Source organism: Lynx canadensis, chromosome D2, assembly GCF_007474595.2.
Source record: "Lynx canadensis isolate LIC74 chromosome D2, mLynCan4.pri.v2, whole genome shotgun sequence".
NCBI classification, from domain to species: Eukaryota; Metazoa; Chordata; class Mammalia; order Carnivora; family Felidae; genus Lynx; species Lynx canadensis.
The window spans coordinates 78,479,291-78,501,974 of NC_044313.2; the positions used below are offsets into that span (position 1 = coordinate 78,479,291).

General features: G+C 47.7%; 1 protein-coding gene across 1 annotated transcript; it reads left to right on the plus strand.

The window, feature by feature from the left end:
* Positions 1-233: 233 nt before the first annotated feature.
* On the plus strand, positions 234-22,525 carry LOC115527064 (lysosomal acid lipase/cholesteryl ester hydrolase-like). Its single transcript, XM_030334448.1, has 6 exons — positions 234-343; positions 3,437-3,548; positions 5,566-5,683; positions 19,288-19,486; positions 20,589-20,698; positions 22,344-22,525. Exons 2-6 carry the CDS (start codon positions 3,438-3,440, stop codon positions 22,508-22,510), a joined length of 705 nt encoding a protein of 234 aa, XP_030190308.1. The 5' UTR covers positions 234-343; position 3,437; the 3' UTR covers positions 22,511-22,525.
* The last annotated feature ends 159 nt before the right edge of the window (positions 22,526-22,684 follow it).

The following is a 22,684-nucleotide window of genomic DNA, read 5'->3' on the forward strand; positions in this document are numbered from 1 at the left end:
GTGCAGAGGGTGCCAACCCTGCAGGAGCTCCTTTGGCAGGGCGCAGGCAGCCGCCGCTGCCTGATGATGTCCCTGGGCTACTGCTGGGTCTGGGAGGCGGAGCCTCCGCCCCGCTGGGGCCCGCCCACAGCGCATGCTCTGCGGGGGCCGGGCCGCTCGGAAGCACAGGGCAGGGCGGGGTCTCTGCCGCACTTCCCGAAGGCCCGCGGCTCCGATTGGCTGCGCACAAAGCTTAAGCTGGGGAGAGGGGGGGAGCGCCTGCCCTCGCGTCTGTCCCTCCAGGTGCCCGGCTCCGCGTGCGGGCACTGCAGCTCTGGACAGCTGCAGGGGAGGATCAGTGCAGGTGAGTGGGGCTCTGGCTGCGCCGCCAGGTGAGGTGCGGCAGCCCCTGCCTCCATGTGCGCCGCCGCCGCCCCCCCCCCCCTTCTCGCCGTGAGCCTCTGCAGGCTGGCGGGACCCCCTGCGCTTGGCGCCTGGAGCATCCCACCTGGAGCACCTTGTCTGGAGCATCTGCGGGCGCCCCTTCTACGGGCGGCGCGGTCCAGGTTTCAGGGTGGGGGGTCCCCCTGAAGTTGCCCGCCCTTCTCCGGGAGCCCTTCGATTTCCTGGACGGGAGCGGCCGCCGATCAGCGAAGCCGTCCGGAGCCCGCGGACTGCGGTGACAATCGGGACTCCTGATTCCCAGCTACCCCCTTTCCCCTGGTCAAGCTTCCCTCTAAACGCGTTGCCACTTTGCTTCCGGTACTGAACCTAGGTGCAATCTCAGCCTCTCTCGAAAGAAGATTTAACGGTACCCCCCAGATTTGCGCAGAGTAGTTCACACAGCTCAGCAGCGCTGCCGGCGGTGTCTGGCGCGTAGCGCAAGTTTAAATGGGAACCGAAATTATTGGTGGTGGTGGTGTCATTATTAGAAAGCAAAATGGAAGGCTGCTTTGCGGTTTTTCTTTTCTCCAGCCACTGAACTTTTGGACCACTCCCTATCCCGTATTCCAATCTGAACTGTGCATCCAATATTTGCCTGGCATCTCTTCAGGCCCTAGGGGTTCAAAGTTGAGTCAGACTCCCGCTTTGCACATGGGCTGGGGTGAAATGAGGGCCAGCCGAGCACATACTTGGATTGTTACAATGTAGAAAGACCCGAGATAAAAGTTGCTAAGAAAACCCAGGAAAGCACACAGAATCCAGCCTGGATGGGGGCTTTTTCTCCATTTAAGCTTCTCAATCATCAGCCTTCCGGGAATCCCTTGACTCCTAGGTTGAGAAGCTTGCTTAATGTTGTGTCGGAAGGAAAAATTACCTGGGTAATAGATCCTGTCGCCCTCCTGGAGCCTCTCCGTGGACGCTGGCCCAGGTTCTGTAGGGCAGGACTGAGTGCAAACAGTCTGCTGCCACATGATTCTTTGTTTTAAATTGTGGGCACAACTTTTCCGTTTCCTTTTCAATCTACACCCCATTCCCTAGTAAAAATGGACTTTGGGGAGGTTGAATTTATGGCTCGGGCCGAGGCAGCCCTTCCCAACCACCACAAAGAAGTCTACACTTGTGAGTAAAGGTCAGTGAGTTTGCTTTGGCGGTGCAGATTCAAGGTACATGACTTTCTTTGTAGATGTTCAGGGTTCACTGCTGGTTGGATACTAAGTGCAGTGCTTGCTTTGGCAGAATTCACTATTTGTAATCTCCTGAGAAACCAATGCCCTAAGATTTGTGGATTACCCAGTTAAGCACAAGTCTCAAAACACGCCGTATTATGACATACAATAACAGAACTTTTTTAGTGAACAATTTAGGAATTTTGACATATGCATACACCTGCAAAACCATTGGTAAATTCAGTATAGTGACCTGTCCATCACCCTTCTCGTGCATACCCCTTTGCAGTCTTTTCCTCCTTTCCTTTTCTTCTCAGGCAGCCAGCCCTAGATCTGCTTGTAGAGGTTTCTATAAATAGACTCAGATGCATGTTATTCTTCTTGTGTTTTGGTCTTGCTTTCAGTTCACCATAATTAGTTTGAGATTCATCCTGTTACTGTGTGTTCATTCCTTTATTGCCTGAGTAGTATGTGTATATCATGTTCATGTCCTATCCACAACCATTCACCCATTTTGGACATTTGCGCTTTTCCAGTTTTTGTTTATTACACACAAGCTGTTTTAAACATTTTTATACAAGTCTTTGAATAGGTATACATGCATGATCTTTTTTTTTTTTTTAAGTGATTATATTTTTAAAAATGTAGGATGCCTAGGCTGTAGTTCCTGCTTTGCTTCTAATCATCCAGGTTCCTTGGGGGGAGACTCACTTTACTTTGCCTTTAACATCCATCCCGAGGTCTTTGCTGTGCTGTGATTTTGTACCATCCCTGGCAGAAGCTAGATCATCTTTGTTGGTGTTCTGGAGGGTCTCAGAAGGAGAAAGGGATGTTCTTCTATCCTGTTTTCTCTTGCAGGCTTCCTTCATTTCAGCTTTTCCTTGGATGACCTATTTGTTTTATTTATTTTTTTTAAATTTATTATTATTTTTTAACTGAAGTATGGTTGACACAATGGGCCATTCATTTCAGGTGTACAACATAGTGTTTCAACATCTTTGTGTGTTATGCTATGCTCACCATAAATGTAGCTACCGTCTGTCACCATGTAACTCTATTCCAGTACCCTTGAGGACATTCCCTACCCTGTACGTTTCATCCCTGTGATGTATTCATTCCATAACTGGAAGCTGGTATCTCCCTCTCCGCTTCACCCATTTTGCGGGACCTCCCACCTGACAGCCACTCTGTATTTATGTAGGTCTCTGTATTTATGGTTTGTTTCTGCTTTTTGTTTGTTTATTCATTTGTTTTTTAGATTGCAACTTATATGTGGAATCATGTGGTTTTTGTCTTTCTCAATCTGGCTTATTTCACTTAGCAGAACATTTGGGTGACAAATTCGAATCCTGATGTGTAATTTTGGGCAAGAACGGAAATAAGTAGACAGTGGGAGGCAAGCACTAATACTGCACTTAAAAATGAGAACTTAAAAATGTTAAATCATTATTAGAAGGGAAAAGGTGGGAGGTTAACCAGTTCTGAAATTTTGTGGATCTTCCCTTTTTTTCCAGCCTATTATCCTGTAAGTCCTCTTCTCTGTTATTTCTCTGGAACAATTTGTTGAACCTTGTGGTGAGAGGGTGAGTGGGTGTGCTGGGCTCCAAAGGTCACATGGTAACCTTGTGGAGGATGGCAGGTAGAGAGGTTTCTTAGTAAAAAAAATAATAATTCCTCACTTTTTTCTGTTTCCAGATAGGGCCGGAGTCCTTTGTCTCATGTTTGCCCCTGAACCTGACTTTGACTTGCCCCTAAGCCTGGTTCAGAACTTTTTATGGGAGCATTAATCTACGGGCATAATTTGTGCAGTGAAATTCAGACAAATAACAATAGACTACTTTATACAGAATGAAAATGCAGCTCCTGGGGTTGGTGTTCTGTTTGGTCCTTGGGACCTTGCAGTGCGAGGCGTTCAAAGGGAAGCTGGCAGCTGTGGATCCCGAAACAAATATGAATGTGGTAAGTTTCTCAAAATCTCAAAGATGCTTCAACATTTTTTTTTTTTTAATAAATTTTTTTTTTCAACGTTTATTTATTTTTGGGACAGAGAGAGACAGAGCATGAACGGGCGAGGGGCAGAGAGAGAGGGAGACACAGAATCGGAAGCAGGCTCCAGGCTCCGAGCCATCAGCCCAGAGCCTGACGCGGGGCTCGAACTCCCGGACCGCGAGATCGTGACCTGGCTGAAGTCGGACGCTTAACCGACTGCGCCACCCAGGCGCCCCGCTTCAACATTTTTTTAAAAGTTTTATTTATTTATTTTGAGAGAGACAGAGACAGCATGAGTAGGAGAGGGGCAGAGAGAGACGGAGAGAGAGAATCGCGAGCAGGCTCCACACTGTCAGCGCGGAGCCCGACGCAGGGCTCAAACTCACGAAACTGTGAGATCGTGACCTGTGCCGAAACCAAGAGTCCGACACTTAACTGACTGAGCCGCCCAGGCGCCCCTGAAAGATGCTTTTAAAATGCATGTGACGGGGGGGGGGGGGGGGGGGCGCCTGGGTGGCGCAGTCGGTTAAGCGTCCGACTTCAGCCAGGTCACGATCTCGTGGTCCGGGAGTTCGAGCCCCGCGTCAGGCTCTGGGCTGACAGCTCAGAGCCTGGAGCCTGCTTCCGATTCTGTGTCTCCCTCTCTCTCTGCCCCTCCCCCGTTCATGCTCTGTCTCTCTCTGTCTCAAAAATAAAAATAAAACGTCAAAAAAAAAATTAAAAAAAAATAAAATAAAATGCATGTGACAAAGGTCAGTTATTTTCTGAGATTCGGTTAAGTGGGCCACATGAAGCCACCAACTCACCTCTTTGAAGGATAAAAACGTATCAAAACTTTGCAAGAATGCTACTCCCGAGTGCTGCTGTTACAACACAGTGAACAAGAAGTGTGATTAGCAATGTCCAGGGAGCACAGTTCGATATAAAAATCAAAATATCTGAAAAAAAAGTTTTGTTAGAACAAATAAGCAAAAACAATTTGTGGAGTAATTAATATTTCAAATTTGAAATTAACGTTTCAAGGTTATTAATCTTAAGGAAACAATAAAACCTGGAACTATCTCATTTAGGCCTAAAACATGGGAAAATACAAATGACTAGAGACAGTAGCTACTTTAAAATAGATGAAGCAGTGACTCAGCTGAAGAATCAAGACACCACGGTTAGAAGCTGATAAATCCAAAGTGAGTCAAGAGAATGTAACTTGATCAGGGTCTTAGGGTCAAGTTTTAGTTCTTGTCCCCAATTTTTTCTTATTCCTCCCCTCCTTTAATTTTTTTTTTCTGTAAAAATGAAAGAATTAAATTCTTTCAGATACTTGCAGGGGAAAGGATAGTGAGCATTTACTTACATTAAATCTAGATAATTGAATTATCCATATTCTACTGAGCTCCTGGTTAAGAGTTTCTCCGTGGACTGCTCCTTATGGAGAAGTGAATTTGATCACAATCTCCTGCTTTTCATCTTTTCTCGTCCTCCAACTCCACCTTGCCATTCTGTATTTTACTAGTGTAATTTCATTAGTTCATTGATAAAAACAGATTAATGCTACGCTTTGTTTCCCAGGAAGGGACCTCTGAAAATAAGGATATTTTATGCGTGCAGATCACAATATTAGCTGGCATATTTAGAAAAGAAATAAAGAAGAATGTTTACTTGTACCTGGGAGCCAGGATGGAAACAAAGAGGCCCAACGCGGTGGTGAAATCAGACACGCGTGGTGTAGAACATGTTAGAATGTTGAAACCAAGGTTAATCCAACACCTGTGAGTAGAAGATCCGGATGAAACCGGAGGATTCACTCTTGCGTGGAGGATTTACTCTTGCGTGGGGGGTGCTACTAGGTTGAGCACACTAAAATGTCACTAACAACTGATTTCTTAGAGCCTGGAGAATGCCTGCTGGCATTTTGTCTTCTTTGCCTGTTAATGTGGGAGATCTTGTCAGATTCTGTGCACAGAAATTCCATTATTCTTTTTCTCTGTAGACTGAAATTATCTCTTACTGGGGATTCCCTAGTGAGGAACACTACGTTGAGACAAAAGACGGCTATATTCTCTGCCTTCACCGAATCCCTCATGGGAGGAAGAATCGTGCTGACAAAGGTATGGGTGTCTCCTGTGGTGAGGCAGGAAAGCTCTGGAAAGTACCTACACTGCTGGAATTTGGCTGGTTTTTGTGTCAGTAATCAAGTTGAGATTTAACCTGAAAACATTGAAATGGGGTTATTTTTAGGCTAAAGTACTAACCATGTCACATTTATGCAAGGCATATGAAAATACTGTTTTTGAAGAAGTAAAGACAGGTATGTAATTTCACATTTTGCTTAACGATTTGAAGGTCAGTTTTGTTTGATGATATGTGAAATCTTTGCTTTCCTTGTTTTAAGGAAGCATCTTATTAGTGAAATGTCTTGAGCATTAAGTAAATCGCTTTTGCTGTTTGAATATTGATTTTTTTGAATGGGCAATATATTCACATAGTTCAAAACTTAGAGTAAAAAGACATATAGTGAAATACCTCCCTCCCTTCTCATCCTTCACCTCCCTAGTTTTGTGTGTATTCTTCCAAAATCTCTTTAATTTCTTTAGCTCTAAAAAAAATTTTCTTTAGAAATGGATACAGACATAGGTGATTATTTTTCCCTGCTTCCGATTTAATACAAAAGGTGGTATATAGTGTCAATTCTTTTGTTACTTGAATTTTTTACTTAATATTATGCAGATAGTTCCATACAATACATAGAATACTTCACCACTCAGGGCACCTGGGGGGCTCAGTCGGTTAAACGTCCAGCTCTTGGTTTCGGCTCAGATCATGATCCCATGGTTCGTGAGTCTGAGCCCTGCGTCTGGCTCTGCACTGACAGTGTGGAGTCTGCTTGGGATTCTGTCTTTCCCTCTCTCTCTGCCCTCCCTTGCTCATGCTCTCCCCCCACCCCCAAATAAATAAATAAACTTAAAAAAAGAGAATACTTCACGGACACTTGGTGTTCCGCAGAGTTGTTCCATGATTTATTTTACAGGTGTCCTAGTAATGGGCATTTGGGGTATTTCTATCCTTCTGGTAGAAGGAAGATACTGCTGCTTAACACAGCCTTGTACGTGTGCAAGTTTGTTTATAAGATACATTTACAGAGATAGAATTTTTGAGTCAGAGGATATGTACATTTATGATTTTGATAGATACTGTTAAATCTCTTTTCAGGCAATCTTGTTCCGGTAATTACTCTCACTAGCAAGATGTGAAAGTTCTTATAGTTTTGGAGATACGTATGTCTATATCTTCCCATAGCGAAAGTGCCGCTTCCAGGAGATGAATGAATTTCTTTCTAGGCAGGCTATTTGAAATTGTGAAACATATGTCAGAATGAAGATCGATCCCAATGCAATGTACCTTATTCTTTAACATTTTGTTTCTAAAGATTTTCCTTGGGGGCGCCTGGGCGGCTCGGTCGGTTAAGCGTCCGACTTCGGCTCAGGTCACGATCTCACGGTCCGTGAGTTCGAGCCCCACGTCGGGCTCTGTGCTGACAGCTCAGAGCCTGGATCCTGTTTCAGATTCTGTGTCTCCCTCTCTCTCTGCCCCTCCCCTGTTCATGCTCTGTCTCTCCCTGTCTCAAAAATAAATAAACGCTAAAAAAAAAAAAAAAATTAAAAAGATTTTTCTTGGACAACTAAGGTTGAGATTAAGGTAATTTGATGACTCAGTGTTCTTCAGTTACAATTTTATATGAGCAGAAGGGCCTTTTTGCCTCAATTCCTTCCCAAATTATTCAAAGCAAACTTAAAAACCTGTGTTACATGACCTTTGTATCATTGTTTGTTTTTTTTCTTAATATAATCTGGTCTATTTCCCCCTGCCCCCCAGATTGTAACTATAATAAGGGATTTTATAACACTTAAGTGGCTGAGACAGCCAGTGCTGTTTTTGAAATTTCATTTCTCATTTTTTTTTTTTTAATGTTTATTTATTTTGAGAGAGAGTCTGGGAGGGGCAGAGAGAGAGAGAGAAAGAGGGAGAATCTCAAGCAGACTCTGTGTTGCCAGGGCAGATCCTGACACGGGGCTCAGTTCCATGAACTGTGAGATCATGACCTGAGCCGAAATCAAGAGTCAATAAATCAAGATGACGTCAAGATGCTTAACTACCTGAGCCACCTAGGTGCCCCTCCTTTCTCATTCTTGAGGTTTTTATGATTTATAGATTCATGTTCATACTAGTAAGCTTCCTTCTTATAAGTACGTTACAAAAATGAGTAGTGAGCTGAAGTGAGGGCTTACATTTCTTTTTCTGCTCAAAACACGCAAAATGTATATTTTATTCCAGAACAAACATATGATCTTAGTTCCCCTGTTTTTTTTTTTTCTTTTTTGGTAAACCCTTTGATTTCAGATCCCATATAAAGAAGAATATGTACTGATCATTACTCTCTTAAAAGTGATTGGGTAACTAGTATAATTAATAATGTGAATCATTGTTAGAGCACCTGGGTGGCTCAGTTGGTTGAGTGTCTTGACTTCAGCTCAGGCCATCATCTTGTGGTTCACGGGTTCGAGCCCTGCGTGGGGCTCTGTGCTGACAGCTCAGAGACTGAATCCTGTTTCGGATACTGTGCCTCCCTCTCTCTCTGCCCCTCCCCACCTCTCAGTCTGTCTGTCTCTCAAAAATAAATAAGCATTAGGGGCGCCTGGGTGGCGCAGTCGGTTGAGCGTCCGACTTCAACCAGGTCACGATCTCGCGGTCCGGGAGTTCGAGCCCCGCGTCAGGCTCTGGGCTGATGGCTCAGAGCCTGGAGCCTGTTTCCGATTCTGTGTCTCCCTCTCTCTCTGCCCCTCCCCCGTTCATGCTCTGTCTCTCTCTGTCCCAAAAATAAATAAACGTTGAAAAATAAATAAGCATTAAAAAAAATGTTAATCATCGTTAAAAGATGCAGGGAACCTCAGTGAAAACATGCTTGGGGAATGCTTCTCGTGTGTTCTCCGTCGCCCACCCCTGGAATTCACGCCACAGCTAGAGCAGATGGTGCCCCCACCCGCGTGTGTGAGCAGCAGCACTGTGGTGCGGGGCTGTGCCCTGCCAGGTGAGGAAACGAACAGGAGCCTAGATGTGCTCCCCGGTGGCAGGAAGGAGTCAGGGCAGCTGAGCGTGAGATCTCCGTCAGCCGCGAGGACCGTGTGGGCGTCCGCCTCCGTGCGCCTTGGAATCTCCGTCCGCAGGAACGGTTGATTGACTGTGATGGTCCCGGTGTTCCTCTTTGTCACTCTGGTTCTGTGGGTTATAGTCCACACTCTTTTTTTTTTTTTTTTTGGCTGGGGTGCATGGTGTGCAGCAGTGGGTGGGTACTCGTGGACTTTGGAATGGGGAACACAGAGGGAAAGCATTCTCAGTGTGGCCACGCCGCTAGGTCCGCACCCTCTTCCTCTGTAGGCGTCAGTGAGGGCTGCGTAGACCCTTCTCTGACGGTGTGCACACCCGTGGTCCAGAGCAGGGACTCCTCATTGTCCCCTCAGCATCCTCAGGTGCAGTCTTGTCAGTGGTGTTACTTCGGCTCATTTAAGCCAAATAGACAAAAAAAGAATTCCTAAGAGCCCTTCCCACCCAGCGTGGAACTTACCCTCTTATTCAGGCCACCCCCCTCCTGACCTCCTCCCCTATTCATAAGACCATCGTCCTCCTGCCCTGGAAATGCAGAATCCTTCTTGAGTCCGGTGCTCCGGTGGCCGAGCCCACGTTACCTGGCTTCAGTCCATCCCTGTCTTCTCTTGGCCAGGCCACCACCCTCCGTATGCTCTCGTGACCATTCAGCTGGGTGCCTGAGAGAAGCTCAGAACCCGAGGGAGGCTTTGCTTTCATTTTTGAGTCTTCCCGTGTATTAGAGGAAGGAAGAATTTCAAAACCGGTCTATGGAAACTGCTGATCTTTTAAGAAATTAATACTTTTAATATGTACAAAAATAACGCAGGGCATCTGTACCAATTACAGGGCGTTGCAAGATACATTAAAACATGTCTTCATTTACTGGGTATGAAGTGAGACCGTCCCTCTTACCCTTTTCAGTGTGGTTTTTCTCCGTTCTTGTGCTGTCCGGAGGTGCTGCACAAGTTGAGTGAGAGCTGTATGGACAGCATGTTCGGGTCCTGTTGGAGTGGCCCACTTGCAGATTTGTTGGGGGTGGGGGGCTGTGTGATCACGTGGCCTGGCCACACCGCTCCTCTTCCTGCTAGCTGTGCTTGTCCATCTTGTGTAGTTTTGCAGGGTAAGAACCCAGGGGTTGTTGTATGGTACCGGCCATTCAGCAGTCTTCAGGGACCTAATAAATGAAGCTATGTACCTTTCCTTGATATTCTGTCTCTCTGTTGTCTGTACCGCTCATACAGCAGAGGAAATTGGAAGCTTCCCATGGGTATGTGCAGAGACCTTCGTGATTTGGCACATCAGTGATTACAGTTCTGAACTGTGGTGTCTGTGGTGTCAGTGTCTACTGAGGATGGGGTGGCACACCTCTTTCAGGACGTTTATGAGGAGTGCTTAAGCACCATCTGGGTTCATTCGTTATCTAAGAAAAACATCCATCAATTTTTTTAAGTTGATTTATTTATTTTAAGAGAGAGAGAGTGTATGCACATGTGTGGAGGAGGGGCAGAGAGAGGGAAGGAGAGAATCCCAAGCAGGCTCTGCACTGTCAGCACAGAGCCCTACATGGAACTCAGTCTCATGAACCGTGAGATCATGACCTGAGCCAAAGTCAGGAGCCAGAGGCTTAACTGACTGAGTCACCCAGGTGCATCAGGGACATTTATCACTTATTAGCTGCCCAGGTTTAACTTGGCACCTTAGCCAAATTATGAGTAACTGAAGTCAGGTCTCTGTGGTATTAATTAATTAAGACTATTTTCTGACCCTCTGACATCCAAGGGAATAATTTTCCTTTCTGCTGAGCTTACCCTGGACTTCAGCTGGTGAAAACAGCCTCTAGAATAGTTCTCAACCTGCCTGCCATCTTCATTTCTATATATTTTAATTTAATTTAATTTAATTTAATTTAATTTAATTTAATTTTTTTAATGTTTATTTATTATTGAGAGACAGACAGACACAGAGCGTGAGCAGGGGAGTGGTAGAGAGAGGGGGAGACACAGGATGCGAAGCAGCTCCAGGCTCTGAGCTGTCAGCACAGAGCCTGACGCGGTGCTTGAACTCACCAACTGTGAGATCATGACCTGAGCCGAAGTCAGTCGTCCAACCAACTGAGCCACCCAGGTGCCCCAATTATTTTTAAAAACAATTCTTTCCCCCAGCTCCAGGCCCAGCCTAAGTGGCGGGTGTCCTTGATTACATGAGCAGGAAGGAGACGTACTTCTTCTGAGCTCCCAGACACCTTTTTAACACCCTTCTTGAGGTGCCTTTCTTATTCTGCTTTGGGACTGACTTATTTGTGTACTTCTTCCTCCCCTCCCCGCCCTGTGCCCCTTTGCTCCCTGCAGCTGCTCCTTGAAGGCAGGGGCTGTCTCCTGTCACCGTTGTATCCGTCAGCACGGTGGGTGGCACCATGTTCCCTGCATGGTCAGCCTGAGTGAGGGTTATAGGAGGGCAGTCTTCAGAATTGGGGTTCTTAACTGGACTATGCAGCCAATGCACCTTCTGTGTAGTGACATAAAATACAGCCCTGTGCGCACACGCATACTACGTACATTTGTAGAGAGTTGATGGACCCACTAAGATGACCCTGTTTACACATTTACCTGTGTCGTCAAACTCCTACTAACTAGTCAGCTTGGAACACACATTTAGAAACAGACTGAGGGTTTTGAACAAACTGAGGGTTGACGGGTGTGGGAGGTCGGGGGGCGGGGTGGGGAAAATGGGTGATGGGCACTGAGGAGGGCGCCTGTTGGGATGAACACTGGGTGTTCTATGTAGTGATGAATCACAGGAATCTACTCCCGAAGCCAAGAGCACACTATACACACTGTATGTGAGCTAAGTTGACAATAAATTATGTGTATAAAAAAATAAAACTCTCATACAATCCAAAACAAAAACAAAAAAGAAAGAAAGTTCTTAGTGGCCTGGTGAGCATGTGTATGATGCTTCCCAGTGTTAAGCAAACTTCTCCATCAAGTGTTGCACTTCCCCTGCTTTGCACTAACTCCAAAAAGGAATTGAAAGTCATCCTGAATAGGGAAGTGATTCTGGTTTCGTGTGCTCAGCCATATCTCCGACAGTCATGGGATGTTAGCACTAGAAGGATCTCAGAGTCCTTTCTGAGCCAGAGATTTGGAGAGTTTGCATTTGTAACATACTCCCTGGTGGATTCCAAAGTAAAGTCCTTGAGTTCTGGAACCTGTGTCTAGATGAGCACCCTCATTTTGCTGGGTGAGACAGCCAGCTTGAGAGACAAAGGGAAAGAGGTTGGCTTTAAGGCAAAAACTAGTGGCCTAGCCAGTCTGACTCCAGAGTCTGTGCGATTTGAACTAGAAGATGCAGTCTTATGTAATAAGCATTGAGCAAGTTGTTCCCATGATATTGATTTTATTTGACTAAAACAAGGAAATACATATTGTCTTGCCTAAAATACATCAAACAGCAACGGCTACAAGGCAGACTTCTTGCCAAATTGGGAAATAAATTGTTCAGTAAATCAATTGTCAAATAAAGCAACAATAGTGGGTTATTTGTGTCCAATATACATGCATGTATATCCGTAAATACACACATACACATACATGTATATGATATATAGGTATCTGTTGGCCTAATGAGGGCAGTGGTGTTCTGGGATCTGAGTAATGGTCTTCAGGCATTTTGAACTTCACCTTGGCAAAGACTCCAGGGCTTGCCCCTTAAGCTTTTTAAGTCATAATTGAAAAGTCACAACCTGGCTTGGGAAGTAGGTCTTTGGACAGAAAGGCCGCTGACCCTGTTTCCCATGCTGTGTCTCCCTCTCTCTCTGCCCCTCCCCCGTTCATGCTCTGTCTCTCTCTGTCCCAAAAATAAATAAACGTTGAAAAAAAAAAAATTAAAAAAAAAAAAAAAGGGGCGCCTGGGTGGCGCAGTCGGTTGAGCGTCCGACTTCAGCCAGGTCGCGATCTCGCGGTCCGGGAGTTCGAGCCCCGCGTCAGGCTCTGGGCTGACGGCTCAGAGCCTGGAGCCTGCTTCCGATTCTGTGTCTCCCTCTCTCTCTGCCCCTCCCCCGTTCATGCTCTGTCTCTCTCTGTCCCAAAAATAAATAAACGTTGAAAAAAAAAAAATTAAAAAAAAAAAAAAAAGGGGCGCCTGGGTGGCGCAGTCGGTTGAGCGTCCGACTTCAGCCAGGTCGCGATCTCGCGGTCCGGGAGTTCGAGCCCCGCGTCAGGCTCTGGGCTGACGGCTCAGAGCCTGGAGCCTGCTTCCGATTCTGTGTCTCCCTCTCTCTCTGCCCCTCCCCCGTTCATGCTCTGTCTCTCTCTGTCCCAAAAGTAAATAAACGTTGAAAAAAAAAATTAAAAAAAAAAAAAAAAAAAAGAAAGGCCGCTGACCGGTGTTTGCCTTGGCATATTTTAGGATTCTGATCATTTCTGGGTTTTCCATTCTTTCCTTCTCTGCAGTTCCTAGAGGAGCTGTCTTTTTGAATAAATGCTGTGCTCTGACATGTCCCCAGAGGTCCCGTCGGGCCGAGGTGCAGCTCCTTGCCTCCTGGTGGCATGGAGCAGGCGCAGGGTCATTCCTGGGTGCCGGACTTGATGGCACTGGCTGGCTGAACTCATGGCCAGGTTCATTTGGCTCTGATGGTGCATCAGGTGCAGGGCTGTGTTCGGACCCTTGACCTAATGGAGAAGCACAAGCCAGTGTCGGCTGCACGCTGACTCCTGTGTGCAGGGTGGGGCTGGAGCCAAGAGTCAGGGTGGAAAGGACCAGGGTGTGCTGCCAGAACCTGTCTCCTGCGGTGCTCCCCGTTGTCCTCCGGGCTAACCCATCTTACCCGCTGTCCGTCGTCATCCTCAGTGTCAGTTCTTCAGGGAGCGTCCCCGGCCGCTCACCCTGGGCTAGTTCCTGCTGCATGTTCTCTTTGCTCTCTGGGTGTTTCTTCCTAGCACTTAGGACGGTAAGGCTGAAGCTTCTCTTGGTCATTCGATCATCACTCCAGCCAAGTGTCTCCAGGAGCTCCTCTGGGCCTGGGCCCTCCTGGGACGGGGTTGAGCAGAGCATCGACAGTCGGGGCCACACTGGTGAGGGATTCCGTACTCCTGAGCGCAGACAGCCACAGACACAGGTGTAGGCCTTCCAGTGGTGGGTAGAATTAGGGGCATCTTGGGCAGAACCAGTGGAGCTGTAGCTTCTGTTTTCAATGAAAAAAAAAAATCCTTCTGGATTTGACCGTAGTCTCTGATGTCTGCTTCCTCTGTATCCAGTCCTCCCTGATGGGGAAGGTGCTATAGCCCGAATGTTTATGTCCCCCCGGAATGCAGGTGTTGAGTCCTAACCCCCATGTAGTGGCGTCTGCAGGTGGGGTCTTCGGGAGGTGACTTGGGCCTGAGGACAGAGCCTTCCAGAATGGAATTAGTGCTCTTATCGGAAGGAGACCCCAGACTCCCTTGTCTGCCTTCTGCCAGGACACAGTTAATAGACAGCTGTCTGTGAACCAGGAGGTGCCTCACAAGGCACCAGGTCTGCCAACACCTTGATCTCGGACCTCGCAGCCTCCAGAAGCGTGAGCTAGAGTTTCCTGTGTTCACAAAGCCATCCAGTCTGTGGTATTGATACAGCAGCCTGAATGGACGCACGCACAATGCATTCCGGAGAACAAGGACAGGAGAAGGATGTGTATTTCAGGATGTGTTTGCTGTGTGCAGGAGGTCCTTAAGGGAGAGCACGATAGAGAGAAGCGTATCTGGGGGTCAGAGTCAGCGTCTCTGGCCAGGTGCCCTCTGTTGTGCACTTGTCTCTCCGGGCCCCTCTGTTCCTTCTGTTAGTTGAGCATTTTGGACTACAGCTACGTACTTGCCCAGCGTCAGGCCAACTGTAAGGCTCCATGAACTGGAGCGTGGAGATGCCACCGTGCGAAGCCTTTCAAAGGGCAGCCAGGGTAGCAGAGGCAGGGAGGGCAGAAGGCAGTTTGTGTGGAGGTGAGGCACACTTTGCCCTCACATGACCTGAGGTTGGTTCCTGGTTCCACCGCGTACTAATCGTGTGTCCTGTCCTGGGGCACTCATTCCTTCTCTCTAGGCCCCAGAGCCCCCATCCGTAAGGTGAGAAGAGTGACGTGAATGGCCCAGTGGCACCCTGGGCATGTAGAAAACTAATCAAGGCGTTGCCTGGAAGGTGCACATGGCGTGCGTGGTGTGCGTGCGGGCACGTAGTGGGTTTTCTTTCTTTGCCTCATTTATTCCTTCGTTATTGCATTTATTCATCAGATTTGTCACAAGTGAGGACCACAAGCCAGACTCCACGTTGGGTGCTGGGGACGGGGTGGTGGGCAGGACCACCAGGTCTCTGGCTTCATGTTGCTCGGGACCAGAGTGGCTGTGGCCGGTGTGTGTGTGTGTGGGGGGGGGGGGGGGCGGGGATGGTTCTCTTTCCTGTCTGTGATCTGAGGGCTGTTGTGTTCCCTCCTGCAGAGGCCACTCCTCTTCAGCAGGGTGCCTGAAATGTGAGCACAGTGACCTGGACCGTGGCAAGGGGTGTGCGCCCTTCCGAGTGCATCTTGGGGACGGGTCAGCGGGGGACGGGCCAGGTTCTCCTGTGGGTTCTCAAGCGAAGAGATCTCCTGCAATGCTTACCCCTGTTACACATGAGGAAACCAGGGGTTATAGGGCTCGATGAATTTGCCTGTGGCAAAGACAGGATTGACGTGGCTTAGGGCCGAGTTTCTACCCACTGCGGCGATGTCCCCGATAAAGCCACGGTGGGGAGAGCGCTCTGTTTAGGTAAGCTGTGCACCAGCTTCTGTCGTTTAAGATCTGGCAATAAAGGCCTGGGGATAGGTGCCTCCTTCTTATTCTCTCCAGGGGCCATAAGTGTCGTGACTCCGGCTTCCCACGGATGTTATTTGCTCATCTTGCTTTTGGCCGTGTTCTGAGGCCAACTCTTCCAACCAGAATTAGACTACAGAAATTCACTCAGGAGCCCTTGCTTTGGATCAGTGGAGGTCTGCTCTTAATGATTCTTGGGAAGGAGGCCCTAGAGCTCCCTCCAGGAGCCTGTCAGATGTCAAGCAGGGCTCTGCACACCTGGCCTGTCTCCAGGCTGGCCCGGCCTGGTAGAGCGATGGGCGGCATGTTCTGCTTCAGATGGCTCCTCCTTGAACCCAGCTGTGGTTGGGCTCCTGAGAAGAGCTGAGGGAGCTTGTGGAAAATAAGTAATTCCAGGCTGTGTCCCTGGAGTTCTGGATCCCCTACCTCAGAAGTTGGGCCACAAATATGTGTGTTTTTTAAATGTTCCAGGTAGTTTTTGATGTGCATGCATTCAGTTTGGGGAAATAGTGCGTGGCTTGCTTGGAAGGGGCTGGGTACAAAGGGAATACTGAAAAAAAAAATTATTTATTTTTGAGAGACAGAGACAGAATGTGAGCAGGGCAGGGGCAGAGAGACAGGAAGACACAGAATCTGAAGCAGGTTCCAGGCTCTGAGCTGTCAGCACAGAGCCTGATGTGGGGCTTGAACTCACGAACTGGGAGATCAGGACCTGAGCCAAAGTCGGATGCTTAACTGACTGGGCCACCCAGGCGCCCTGAAAGGGAATACTTTCAAGCACATCTCTTCTCCCCTACCTCTTTAGTTATTAATGAAGGATTTTTTTGGAGTAGTGGTTAAAAGCAGGGGCTTTGGAATGAGACCAGGAAGGCCGCCCAACCTGGAGGGATGTGCCCCCTACAAAGCCCTTCACGTCTGGGTCAGACAGGGCATTGACCTTCACCTGCTTTGTGTCTGCCTCCTGAGGGAGCCACCTGTGTGTGCCCCATGGTCCTGTCTGGCTGCGGCCTGGGGCAGTGTCACCTCTACAAATCCAGGGTCCCTTTTCTTCTCCAGAACCCCCTGTGGGGCGGTCTGTGTCTCACTCGGGAGCTGGCAAACACGTTCCTGCCCCTGGCCACGTCACTCTCTTTCCTGTGGGCTTCCCTGGGTGCTGATCGGGCTTTTTCACACTGGCCTAGAAGGTAACTGTGGGACTGTCTCCTGGGCTGGACTGGAGCCCCTTGGGGGCAGGGAGCGGGGCTTACCCTCCTTTGTGTCCCCCACAGCTGGCGCGGTGGCTGAAATATCACAGGTGCCAGGAAGGGTTTATACAAGATGTGGGGCCTGAGCACACGCTTCAGCGGGCCGTCGGCCTTTCTGGCTTTGAGCTCACCTCCTGAGAGAGTGCTAGCGGCTTCTCGTTGCCCCTGGGAATCCAGGAGTTATTTACCGGTAGTGTTTAAAGAGTTTTCTGGTATGCCTTCAGTCTGTCATTCCCACATTTCTCCTCCAAAGCTCCTATAGGTTAGGGAGGGAAATACAATGCACAGAGACTTCAGGGGGATTTTAAACGCTCCCCACTTAAATGTTCCCCAGGGGTGCCTGGCTGGCTCAGTCAGTTAAACGTACGGCTCTTGATATAAGCTCAGGTCATATAAGCTCACAGTTTGTGGGTCTGAGCCCTGCATCCGGCTCTGTGCTGACAGCTCAGAGCCTGCATGGGATTCTCTCTCCCCCTCTCTCTGCCCCTCCCCTGTTAGCTATGTCTCTCTCAAAAATAAATAAAAATATTAAAAAAATGTTCCCCAGTGTAGAAAACCTGCCTGGTCCCCGCAGGCTGACCCCTGCCACCCCTTCCAGCCTCAGTCCTGGCTGCCCCCGCTCCCCCCCTCCCCTGCCCCCCAGCTCTGCCTTCCCATCTAGATCATTCCTGCCTTTCTCAGTGCTGGGCCCTGAGGAGTCAGCTAAGCAGACACAGGTTTTCCACCAGGTGTCTGAAGAGGCACAGGTTGGAGGAAACAGCAGGAGTTTGGCCACCTGCCATGCTTCTGGCCCCGCCGGACCCTCTGTTCCCAGGGGAGACCGCTCCAGTGGCAGACCATGGTTATGTGTAATTGCCTCTCGGGGCACAGTGGTCCTGCCCGGCTCATGCCCGTGTGCTGTCAGACTCTTGCCTCCGTCAGCCTGACTTGCTGACTTCACTTAAGGCCAAAAAGTCTTACTCCTCACAGCCCAGCCCCAAAGCACCTTCGATGGGAGAGAAGTGACCTAACGTGCGGAAGGGACTCGTCAGCACCCTGGTGTGGCTCCTGGGGGTCCCTCACACAGAGACTCAGAGTCACCGCGGAGCGATGATGCCTCTTGTCACCGTCTCCACAAGGCAGCCTGCTTAGGAGCGGGTGTCATTTAAAACACATTTCATCAGCTACAACTTAATGAGGTTATTGTCTTGTACTTTGCTTTCTTTCCACCCTTCAAGGCTGGGTTATAAATTTTTCTGGGATGCCACAGTCCTTGTCATTGGTGATGGTTTAATTATTGCAATCAATTATTTGACGTCTCAACAGTTAGCTCTTTCCCTTAGCACTTCACTTTCTTTCTTTTTTTTTTTACTCAATTAAAAAAATTTTTTCTTTTTGTGGGAGAGTGCGAGTGAGTGAAGGACAGAGAGAGAGGGAGAGAGAGTGTGGAGCCTGAAGCAGGGCTCGAACTCACGTACTGTGAGATCATAACCTGAGCCAAAGTCAGATGCTTAACCCACTCAGGCACCCCCACGTTTCACTCTCATAACGAACGAGCAGAAGGCCAAAGGAGCTCTTACTTGTTCGTTGTGATCTATGTGTCTGTCACTATGCCAGACACTTAATTGCCGCATTTATTTCTATTAACACTTATTGATGGAGCAGAGGCCCAGACTGGGTTAATGTTTATTGAACTCTCGCTGTGCTGGGAAGCACTTTGCGAAGAACTTTTCACGCAGTATCTCCCAGTCATTGCTCTTTATAAAGTGCCTGTTACATTTCCCTGCTGCAGGTGATGATTCAGGTTGAAGGGATGTTGGAGGGATGTTGAAATATTTTTGCACCCAGTGGCACATTCGAGGTTGGAGAGGACAGACTCGAGCCCAAGTGCGTCTGTCTCTGACTCTCGTGGTCAGTCTGACATCAGCTCCGTGAGGGTGAACCGTCTTCCTCCTGGTTCTGTTCTCTGCTGTGTCACCAGTGCCGAGAATGCCAGCACACAGTCAGTGTTCAATAAATGCTTATTTAACGAATGACTAAATGGTCTTAACATGATGCAAGCAGCCAGAGGTTATGTTTCTTTGTCTCCCGAGTCTTTGTTTTTCCACAGCATCACTGTCCCAGGTATAGGTGAGTAGAAAATTTATTTGCATGTGTATACATAAAAGTAGAAATATATATGTAAATAAAGGAATATGTGTCTATGTATTTATAAATTTGTGTACATGTAATCTTTTCCTGTCTTTTGGTTTATTTTGTTAGGATACATTGTAAGAAATTCGATTATGGGAGCAAATACAGTATAGAAACATTTCACACAGTCTTAAGAATACGGTAAAAAGTTTTTTATGGTCAAATCTACACGTCTTGTTATTAGATACACGAGGTAGCCTATTTTTGCTGCTACTTTGCCAGCACTGTTTAAAAAGATACTTTTCACTGATGTTCCGTTGGAGTGCATTGCTGCCTCACTGTTTTTGCATCTGCCTTATGGCTGGGTGCTGCTGAGTCCTAAACATGGATGTTTTCCAGGTCCTAAGCCAGTTGTGTTCCTGCAGCATGGCCTGCTGGCCGATTCCAGTAACTGGGTCACAAACCTTCCCAACAACAGCCTGGGCTTCTTCCTGGCGGACGCGGGTTTTGACGTGTGGATGGGGAACAGCAGGGGAAACACCTGGTCTCGGAGACACAAGACTTTATCCCCTTCTCAGGACGAATTCTGGGCTTTCAGGTAGGTTGGAATTGATGGTGACGGGGGCCTGCTTCCTTAGTACGGGGAGGCAGGTGGATGGGTAGCTCAAGGTTATCAGAGAGGGGAGACGGGTGCCTGGGGAAAGGTTTTAAACCTTATGAGGAATTTGGTAAATCACAGTGAAGTACATTATAAGTAATGATTACATTTAAGAATTAGACCCAACTATGGACTTTTAGTTACTTGGGCATTCCGGGTCCTGCGGGAGGTGGTGGGCAAATTACGTCCTGGAAACTTCTTCTTTCCCCCATAAACATGCACACCGAATGTCTGCTTTTCCATTTCCAGAAATTGTCCTTTCTCTGTCAATCCTGGCTGTACCTATTAATCCCCGCGTGACACTGGGCATGCTGCATAAGCCTTCTGTGTCTCCGTTTCCTTGTTGTAAAATGGGGTAATAACCGCCTATCTCCCGAGGCCATTGGGGGATCAAAGGAGAGGATACGAGGAGAGAGCCTGGCACGCTGCAGGCAGTGGTGACAGTCCGCTTACCCATCTCCTGATGACGAATGGCACACACACATGTGACGTGTCCAGGGCTGTGTCCTGCTACCTGGCATGAGGGAAGGTCAGAGCTCTGGACTCCTTCAGGCTTGTGTCCCATTTGTGGAACCACAGCTTACCTACACGCGTGAAATGCAAGAATGACAAATTTTACCAAAGGAATATACTTGTTGGGCTGCCACTGGTAATAGTGAAAAGCCAGAAACTACCAAATGCCCATCAGCCGCGAATGGACAGATGAAGTGCCGTGTATCTATACAGTGAACATCCCACGGCTCTGTGACAGCATGAATGTAGCCGGAAGAACACGTACTATTTGATCTCATTTATAGAAGGGTTCAAAAATGGGTATAACATAACTTATGGCATAAAAAATGAGGACAGGACCTTTGGGAGGGAGGCAGAATTAGAAAGGGGCCCGCGCAATCCTGTTTATGTTTTCTGCGCTCAGTTCTGTGCTGCTCTATGCAGCTGCGCTCAACTTATGGTTATTCATCCCCCCCGCACCCTTCTTGTTAGCGTGCGGTTATGTTTGTGTGCAACGTCTTAATGAAAGGGTTCCTTTTCTGGATTACAGTTATGATGAGATGGCAAATTATGACCTATCAGCTTCCATTAACTTCATTCTGAATAAAACCGGCCAAGAACAAGTGTATTACGTGGGTCATTCTCAAGGCACCTCAATAGGTACGTATGTCATAAAGCCTGGTGGTGGATACAGTGTCTTCTTACAGAGTTTGTGCCTGTTCTTAAAAGGGAGATAGTAACAAATCATGTTAGTGCAAACAGAGGTGTTTGTTTTTTGCTTTAATGCCAAGCAGAAGTGATGAATAGGGGAAGGGCAGGAAATTTGGGGTAATATTTCACGTTCTCTGAAAATTCAGACTTTCATGTAAATGGATACACATGGTCTATGGTTCTCTTGACCCAGAAGGAATTAAAGTAAGCCTCAGCCTGGTGCATATTTTCCTGGTTACAGCAGTATGGGGATGTGAGAAGGTAGAAAACAAGAGGTATTATAAGGGCAGAGACTTTTAAACAGAAAACAAAAAATACACTTTTTTTTTTAAGTTTTTTTTTTCTTTTTAAAAAAAATTTATTTATTTTTGAGAGAGAGTGGGAGGGAGGGGGGGAGAGAGAGAGAGAGGTGGGGAGGGGGGGGGGGAATCCCAAGCAGGGACGCTCGATGCAGGGCTCAAACTCACGACTGTGAGATCATGACCTGAGCTGAAATCAAGAGTCAGATGCTCAATCGACTGAGCCATCCAGGCACCCCAAAAATACAGTGAGTCTTAAAAGTTAAATGGAATAAAACTAACTACAAAGATGGCATGTTATGCTTCATTTCTGAATAGTTTCTAAAAGCTCTATGCATTTTTTATTTATGCCGATTATAAAAAGAACGTGTGTTCATTGTATACAAAAGTAGAAAATTTGGCAGAGTTGAAGGAAAATAAAAATTGCCTGTAATTGTAGCGAACAAGAGTTCCTCCGATGAGGAACTAGGGACCTGTCCCATAATTTATGCAGTTCCTCCTTTTTGTGTGTGCTCTCGTCAGTAGCTGTGTGTTTAAGTCACACAGTCTCCTTAGAATACATTCCTAAGGAGGAGAATCACTCCTGAGCGATTCTTAAGTGTCTGGATGTACTGTAGTTAAATGTCTGCGCTCTGCCTACTGCCAAACACTCTTAGCCAGTTTGAGAGACGACACACAGAAAGTAACATGTGACACAGATGCGTGTGCCATTCTCACGCGTCAAGAGAAGTGTTTTCGTTCATTTTTGGTCCTCCTCCCATGACTTGCCTGCTTGTGTCCTTTGCCCCAGTGCCTTCTAATGTGACACTTGGGGGGCCAAGTTCAAAGCAAGAAGTGACCTGAGAGAAAGCTAAAAGGTATTTTAAAGCTAGAACATTCTGCATGTGCAGGTTCCTCTGGAGCCCTTGGCGACTGATCTGAATGCCCCTGTAAACTGCTCCCAGGGGCCGGTGGACGGGCGCTGGGGCTGGTTGCTAATGTGGGGCTGTGAGGGAGAGTCCTTCCTTTGCTCAGCTTCCAGGATAAGAGGAACAGGGGCATCTTCTGATTTCTGTAGGTTAAAAACTGAATCAAGCACTTAACAAGTACTTGACTGACGAGTTTAATCAGACTCCGTTTGGAGTCTCCGCTTGGAGAAGCTCAGAGGCCCCCCCATGTGGTTGCCTCCTGGTGGTGGCGTTGCCTGCATGGCTCTCAGATCGCCACTAGAGGGTGTGATGTGCGACCACCTTTGGTTTTTCAGAGAAAGTCCTAGAAGATGGAAACTCCTGTTAATCTTCTTTGTGTTTCTGCAGGTTTTATAGCATTTTCACGGATTCCCGAGCTGGCCAGAAAGATTAAAATGTTTCTTGCCCTGGCTCCTGTGGCTTCAATCAAGTTCTCTACTAGCCCTCTAAATAAATTAGGAGGCTTTCCAGATTTTCTCTTCAAGGTACTTGAACTCTCCCCAACCCCCCCTTGAGCCCCACCAACAACATTTCAGACCTGAAGAACTGGCCTTCAGAAGAGCATCTGTGCCTTCCTCCTCTGTGTTTCACTGTCAGTGGAACAGTGGCTCTTCTCCCCGCAGTGTTTCCCTCCCCCTTCACCCCTCCTTCCAGACCCTGGGGAGTCAGGGAAGGTGAATCACTAATTC

What these genes read in the sequence shown, in the direction of transcription:
- LOC115527064 (XM_030334448.1), top strand. Translation starts at nt 3,438, where the DNA reads ATGAAAATGCAGCTCCTGGGGTTGGTGTTCTGTTTGGTCCTTGGGACC. An exon ending in CCGAAACAAATATGAATGTG is followed by an intron (nt 3,549 to 5,565) that starts GTAAGTTTCTCA and finishes TTTTCTCTGTAG; the next exon opens with ACTGAAATTATCTCTTACTG. An exon ending in GACGAATTCTGGGCTTTCAG is followed by an intron (nt 19,487 to 20,588) that starts GTAGGTTGGAAT and finishes TCTGGATTACAG; the next exon opens with TTATGATGAGATGGCAAATT.